At 37.3% G+C, this 7,524-nt stretch overlaps 2 protein-coding genes and 1 pseudogene across 2 annotated transcripts; all 3 read left to right on the top strand.

The window, feature by feature from the left end:
- The first annotated feature begins 6 nt into the window (after positions 1-6).
- Positions 7-2,316, top strand: LOC132161856 (putative disease resistance protein RGA3). Its single transcript, XM_059572060.1, has 2 exons — positions 7-1,388; positions 2,143-2,316. Exon 1 carries the CDS (start codon positions 125-127, stop codon positions 1,370-1,372), a length of 1,248 nt encoding a protein of 415 aa, XP_059428043.1. The 5' UTR covers positions 7-124; the 3' UTR covers positions 1,373-1,388; positions 2,143-2,316.
- A 361-nt stretch (positions 2,317-2,677) lies between these two features.
- On the top strand, positions 2,678-3,345 carry LOC132191603 (purine-uracil permease NCS1-like). The gene is made up of 2 exons (XM_059606692.1): positions 2,678-2,769; positions 2,820-3,345. Exons 1-2 carry the CDS (start codon positions 2,678-2,680, stop codon positions 3,343-3,345), a joined length of 618 nt encoding a protein of 205 aa, XP_059462675.1.
- A 1,094-nt stretch (positions 3,346-4,439) lies between these two features.
- Positions 4,440-7,195, top strand: LOC132191602 (disease resistance protein RGA2-like; annotated as a pseudogene).
- The last annotated feature ends 329 nt before the right edge of the window (positions 7,196-7,524 follow it).

The raw sequence follows: 7,524 nt of genomic DNA, 5'->3' as shown, positions 1-7,524 counted from the left end.
TATTTTACCTGCATTAAAAATAAGTTATGATCAAATTCCAAATCACTTGAAGCAATGCTTTGCTTTATGTTCTCTTTTCCCAAAGAATTATGTATTCAGGAGTGATGAGTTGATTGCATTCTGGATGGCGCATGGACTCCCATTTGGATTGTCTAATCATTTTGCAATTGGAGAATTGGAAAATGTTGGTGACATGTGTATCCAGGATTTGTTGTCTAGATCTTTCTTCCAAGATGTTCATAATTCCTTCTGGGACTTCAGGTATTGGTTTAAAATGCATGATCTCTTCCATGATCTTGCATGCAAGGTTGCTCAAGATGATTGTTCAATAGTTGATTGTCAGACCCAAACAGTTGTTGGAACAGTTCGTCATCTATCATTTTCACACAATGGTCAAGTTCCACAATGCGACTTTGACACGTTAAGTAGTGGTGTGCGGACCACTTTGTTCCCAACCGAGCAACAAGAGCTTGCCTTAGTTCAAGCATGCATCTCTAGGTTCAAGTACTTGCGGGTACTTAGCTTAAGCAATTCATCTTTTGAGGTGTTGCCAAACTCTATTGGTACTTTGAAGCACTTGAAATATTTGGACTTGGCTGGGAATGACAGAATTGAGAAACTTCCTGATTCCATTTGCAAGCTGTACAATTTGCAAACTTTACTTCTTCATGAATGTCGGAGGCTTGAGCTGCTGCCCAAAGACATAAGGGAGATGAGAAGGCTTAGGTATTTGACGGTTACAACAACTTCCACACACTTCTTGTTTGAGGGTAATTTGATCGTGTTACCTCCGAAACTTCGGGTTTTGCGTATATATTACTGTACGAGACTAGAAACATTGTTTGGATGGAATTACTTGTATCAAGTGGGAAGATCGTACTACGGCCGCTTTTCTCTTCCCAATCTTCAAACATTGGTTATTGCAGATTGTAAAAGGTTGACCTCTTTGGGAGGTTTTATGTGGCACCTATTCCTATTAGAGAACCTGGTAATTTTGAATTGTGATGTGCTTAGTTTGACGGGAGAAGATCATTGGTACCCAAGTAGACTTAAAAAATTGAAGATTTGTGATTTACCAAAGTTGGAGGTTTTACCGCAATGGCTTAAACAATCTGCTAACAATTTACAGTTCGTAACTATTGAAAATTGTGAGAACTTCATGGCCTTACCAGAGTGGCTGCCAAGTCTAAAATCACTTCACACGCTTGAGATTCTTAATTGTTCCAAGTTGTCATCTCTTCCGGAGGGGATGGATCGTCTCACTGCCTTAAAAGAATTGAAGATTGTATCATGTCCTGAATTGATTAGGAAATGCAAAGAGGAAGATTGGTCCAAGATTACTCATATACCAACGTTACTTTTGATACCATAAGATGAAGACGTAACTGGTAAGATTGCATTCTCTAACATTTCACTATCAATCATGGATACTATTTGTTTATTTATTTTTAGGAAAATTTCATCTTAGACCCCTGAATTACTACGCGTTTTGAAAAAATTCCTCTTAAATTTAAAAAACTTTCAATTTAACCCTCTAAACTTTCAATTTGATTCAATTGACTTACTTTTGTCAAATTTAAAATGTTAAAAGTGATAAAATAACGTTTATAACCATGATTATTATTTATTATTATTATATATATTTTTTTATATATAAAATTTTAAATTTACCATTAATTTTAAATTCATAATTTTTTTTAAAAAATAAAGTTATTAAAAAAAAAAGACCCACGGTGACTTAGGTGGGTCTCGGCCAGAGCCACCTTGGGTCAGCAAATCTATGCTAGGTCACGGCCAGACCCCGTGGGTTTGGCTTGACCCACGGGTCACAAGGTGACCCACGGTAGGGTCATGTTGGACCCATTTTTTCCTCTTTTTTTTTTCTTTTTTAAGAAAAAAAAAAATCGAAAAGGTAATTTAGTCTTTTTAAGCATTTTCGTTAAAAGTTAACGGCTAAATCTGACAGAGGGGGTCAAGTGAATTAAATTCAAATTTCAAGAGTTTAAATTGAGTGTTTTTAAAATTTAGAATTTTTTTTTTAAAACGCGCAATAATTTAAAAGTTTAAAGTGAAGTTTTATCTTAACATTTTTCACTTGTTTTGTTCTCATCTTAAATTGACATGTCTATATATATTTGCCAGCTTCCATGCCGTGACTTCAGCAAGCCCTTAATGCATGTCAGTTCAAAGATATTTGTACTTTGATTGTGTTGTAAACATTTCGAGAATTAGAATTTGTATTAATTGATGTAAACAATTAAATATTTCTGTAAGCGTTAGAACAATATTAAATTTGGTATCTTTTCTTTTTTGTCATTGTTATTGTTTTGAGAAATATTGACCTTTTCAATATTTTCGCTGGAGATGTTCAGTCAAAAGGGTTGCATTTGTGAGGAAGCAGACCCAAAATAGTGGTAGAACCGAAAAGGAGAAATGTTTGGTTTTTATATTTTGCCTATTTTTTGTACATCTCCGTATAAGAGATGAACAAATTCACCGTATAAGAGATAACAAATGTTTCAGCCTCCATCTCCATCCCCATCCTCACCCTTCACCGATCACCTCTGCCATTTTCCAAAATCCAAGCCCCTCTCACTTTCTCGCTTCTTTCTCGTCATCTACCAAATTTACTGTCACCCATCACCAAAATGGACCCAGACGCTCCATTTTCACCTCCATGGCGTCAGGGTTTGATGAATTTGAAGCCCATCCCAGTCTTACCAGTGATGATCTCAAGTCAACAACAGCCCTTGAAAGGAATTTCTCCTGGTTGGAAATGGTCTTGTTGTGGGTGTTCCATCATACTATCTTGCCGGCAGCCTTGTCGATCTTGGCATGGCTTGGTGGCAAGGGATTGCCACAGTTGCTGCTGCCAATGTTATCCTGTTGGTCCCATTAATCCTGACAGGTCATCCCAGCACCCGTTATGGTATTTCCTTTACAGTTCTTGCAAGATCCTCTTTTGGAATCCGTGGCGCCCATATCCCTACTCTTCTAAGAGCCTTGGTTGGTTGTGGCTGGTATTATGGGATTGAGACTTGGATTGGCGGCGAGGCAATCTTTCTTCTTTTGCCAAAAGTCATCAAAGAATCAACCTTTTCACAGATTTTGCCTTGGCTGGGAGCTTCCCCTATTGGATTTGCTTGTTTCATTGCTTTTTGGCTGGCCCAATTGACCATTGTTTGGAAAGGAATGGATGGAATCAGAGAGCTTGAGCAGTACTCTGCTCCAATCCTCATTCTGCTCACTTCCTGCCTCCTCACTTGGGCTTATGTCAAAGCTGGTGGCTTTGGTTACATGCTCTCAGGCGCTTTGTTTACCCACGTCACTTGCCAGCTCAACTGACACCTTGTACTTTACTATCTTCTAGAAGGCCATCTCAGAAAATTGTAAACATTTCGATCATTATGATTTGTATTAAGAGATGTAAACAAATAAATATTTTGAAAGCGTTAAAACAATAATTAAATTCAGAATCTTTTCTTTTTTTTCATGGTTATTGTTCAACTGGAGATGTACGTCGGATCCGAAATGGTAATATTTAGTGATGTACTAGACATTGTTTGTACATGTCCTGAATTATGAAGTGATAAGAAATCAGACAACGTAAGATTTTTCACAAATTTATAACATATAAAGACATTTTTTTATTTAACATTTGAAAAATTGTAAAGTAAATAAAAGATCGATAACCTTGGATCTTTGTTTACCAACATATCATTTGCCAGCTCAAGGAACACCTTGTTCTTTACTATCTCCTAAAAGGCCATCTCAGTAGAAACTACGTACTCACGAACACGCGCCTAATTAATCGCACTGTGCACACACCTTTAATCAAAGAAACTAAACATAATAAAATTGGCTGTATATATCTATAGCATTTTCTAAATGGAACCAACCTAAAATCCTGGAAAAAAAAAAAAAAAAAAAAAAAAACTACCAAAGAATTTGGCTTAAGTCTTTGTCAACGGCAACATTTTTTGGTAGTTGTGAAATCATAGTCAATAACAAATATAATATCATAGTTATAAGCGAGTTGTTCTTAAAACTATTGAGTAGTAATCAGCAATTTGCTCAAAGAAAGACACTTGCTCTTAAACTATTGAATTGTCATCAACTTCTCCGCAACCTTCATTTTCTTACTACGTAGTACGTACCTACCTTCCTAGCTATTACCTAGTCTTCGCATGATACCTCCAGATCATACTAAATTTCTAATAACACAACAGAAATACAGATACAGTCGTCTTCTCATCCAGATAACCAAAAATCTCTTTGAATCCCACCATTTAACTCATCGTTTCCTCCCTTTATTTTTCTTTGCTATTTGTGACATCTAGTGGATCTACGTGCCCTGACTACCACAGACCACGACAATCTTCCTTGATTTACGTACGGCTGGATCTTCGGTGTCCTGTAACATCCACCAAGTCAACAACATGACTGAACATGCCTATGCTATCGCAGGAAAGATCTTGGAGAAGCTAGGATCCCTTGCTTATAGAGAGATCAGCTTGGTATTGGACATCAAAAGCGAGCTGACGGAGCTTGAGGGTACCATGACAACCATTAAAGCCGTGCTCTTGGATGCAGAAGAGAAGCAAGCTAGTAATCGCCCGCTGAGCATCTGGCTGAGGCAGCTCAAAGATATTTTTTCTGATGCCGAGGATGTGTTGGATGAAGTTGAGTACGAAGTTGTAAAGAAGCAAGTGGTCACAGCATATGGGGGCACTAGTAGAAAGGTACGTGGTTTCTTTTCATGGTATAGCGCCTTTGCATTCCATTCCCAACTGGGTCACAAAATCAAGGACATTAGAGAGAAGTTGGGTAAAATTGCAGCTGGTAAGGATCAATTTAATCTTATAGCACGATTTGAAGATAGGCATGTCATGCATGGGAGAAGGGACATGACCCACTCATTTGTTCCTCCTTCAGAAGTCATTGGTAGGAATGATGATAAAAAAAATATAATACATCTTTTGATGGACCCAGATGCCAACAAAAATGTCAATGTAATTCCTATAGTTGGTATATATAGGAGGGTTGGGGAAGACCACAATTGCTAAGTTGGTATACAATGATAAATGTGTAGCCCAGCATTTTGACTTGAGAATGTGGGTTTGTGTGTCTGAGGATTTTGATGTTCCAAGATTAATAAGAGAAATCCTTAAATCTGCAACTGGTACAATTGATGAGAAGTTGGGTGTAGATTTGTGGCAAACTAGTTTAAGATATTGTTTAAAGAATAAGAGGTGTCTACTTGTTTTAGATGATGTTTGGAACGAGGATCGTATTCAATGGATTGAGTTGAAAGGGTTGTTAAGTGGTGGTTATGAGGGAAGTACAATTTTAGTGATGACACGTACTAATAAGGTTGCCTCCATTTTGGGAACTGGACCCCCTTACACTTTAGGAGGCTTATCCTATGATGATTGTTTGTCTTTATTCGTGAAATTGGCATTTAAGGAGGGGAAAGACAAACAATATCCAAACCTCTTAAAAATTGGAAATGAAATTGTGAAAAAATGTAAAGGGTTCCATTAGCAATAAGGACTTTAGGAAGCCTACTTTTCTCAAAGGTTGATGAACGGGAGTGGAAATTTGTGAGAGATAATGAGATATGGAAATTAGAACAAAATGATGATGTATTTTACCTGCATTAAAACTAAGTTATGATCAAATGCCATCTCACTTGAAGCAATGCTTTGCCTTCTGTTCTCTTTTCCCAAAGGATCATGAATTCAAAAGTAGTGAGTTGATTGCATTTTGGATGGCACATGGACTCTTTAATAGAGTGCCTAATAATAATCAAAATCTAGAATTGGAAGATGTTGGCGACATGTATATCAAGGAGTTGTGGTCCAAATCTTTCTTCCAAGATGTTGAGAATTACTTTTTGCACTATGAGTTTAAAATGCATGATCTCATCCATGATCTTGCACTCAAGGTTGCAGAAAAAGAGTGTTCAACAATCGACTCTTGCACACAAAACATTGCTGGAACAGTTAGTCATTTGTCATTTTCACTCAATGGTCTACAAGTTCCAAATTGCTTTTATAAGTTAAGTAGTGGAGTGCGGACCACTTTGTTCCCAACCGAACAAAAAGAGTTGGCCTTAGTTGAAGCATGCATCTCAAGATTCAAGTACTTGCGGATGCTTGATTTAAGTAATTCGTCTTTTGTGGTACTGCCAAGCTTTATCGGTACTTTGAAGCATTTGAGATATCTGAGCCTCGCTTGGAATGACAACATCAAGAAACTTCCTGACTCCATTTGTGAGCTATACAATTTGCAAGCATTACTACTTCATGGATGTTCAAGTCTTGTGCAGTTACCCAAGGATACAAGGAAGATGATTAGCCTTAGATATTTGACGGTAACAACAACTTGCACTCGCTTGTTTGAAAAGGGTGTGTGTTGCTTGAATTCTCTACAGTTTTTATTTGTATATGAATGTCTGAGCCTAGAAGTCTTGTTTCAAGGGATGGACGGGCGCCTTACCAACCTTCGGACATTGGTTGTTGCAGGTTGTAAAAAGTTGACCTCTATGACACATGATATCAAGTACCTAATCACCTTAGAGACCCTGGTAATTGATGATTGTAAAGAAATTAGTTTGACTAGAGGAGAAGATGGTTGGGATCTGAACTTAAGCCTTCAAAAATTAGAGATTACAAATATACCAAAGTTGGAGGTTTTGCCACAATAGCTCAAAAGATCTGCTAACACTTTGCAGTACTTGCGTATTTCGACATGTCAGAACCTCACAGCCTTGCCGGAGTGGCTACCAAATCTAAAGTCACTTCACACACTGGATATTTTCAGTTGCTTCAAGTTATCATCTCTTCCTGAGAGGATGTATTGTCTCACTGCGCTAAAAGAATTGAGAATTGGGTAGTGTAGTGAATTGATTAGGAACTGCGAAGATAAAAATCGATTCAAGATTGCTCATATACCAACTGTTATATTGGTAATTAGATTGTATTCTCCAACATTTCAATATCAATCGTTAATACTATTTGTTTATTCAAGTTATTTTTTGTTTATTTTTTTGCTTGTTTTGTTCTCATCTTAACTTTACATGTCGATATATTTGCAGCTTCCAACTGAATTCAGGAGGCTCAGTTCAAACATAGTTGCAGATTACATGGGCAGAACCAGAAGTTTTGATGAGGAGGAGAGGGCAAAACTATGAAGAATCTTTAAAAATTTTGGGGGCCTGCCTATTCTTGGGTCCGTCCCTGGCAGCTTCCATGGCATGACTTCAGCAAGCTCAGTTCAAACATATTGGCTCTTTGATTTGGTTGTAAACGTTTTGATCATTATGATTTGTACTAAGAGATGTAAACAAATAAATATTTTGTGAATGTTAGAACCATAATTAAATTCAGTATCGTTTAATTACAAATCGCTCCAAACTTTTGGGGGGTAAAGTGTAATTTTGGCAAAGTTTAATCGACTTACCATTTTTTTGTAGTGATTCAACCTCCACAGTTTCAATTTTGGCAATCCACCCCCCAAAGT

This window comes from Corylus avellana, chromosome ca9, assembly GCF_901000735.1.
Source record: "Corylus avellana chromosome ca9, CavTom2PMs-1.0".
NCBI classification, from domain to species: domain Eukaryota; kingdom Viridiplantae; phylum Streptophyta; class Magnoliopsida; order Fagales; family Betulaceae; genus Corylus; species Corylus avellana.
Note: the sequence above shows the minus strand (reverse complement) of the source record. Positions and strands in the feature narration are given on the sequence as shown.

Bases quoted from the DNA above. Each gene is read 5' to 3' on its own strand.
- LOC132161856 (XM_059572060.1), top strand. From the start codon at position 125: ATGGCGCATGGACTCCCATTTGGATTGTCTAATCATTTTGCAATTGGA.
- LOC132191603 (XM_059606692.1), top strand. From the start codon at position 2,678: ATGGCGTCAGGGTTTGATGAATTTGAAGCCCATCCCAGTCTTACCAGT. The intron at 2,770-2,819 runs GTTGGAAATGGT...TCTTGCCGGCAG, and splicing joins CTTGAAAGGAATTTCTCCTG to CCTTGTCGATCTTGGCATGG.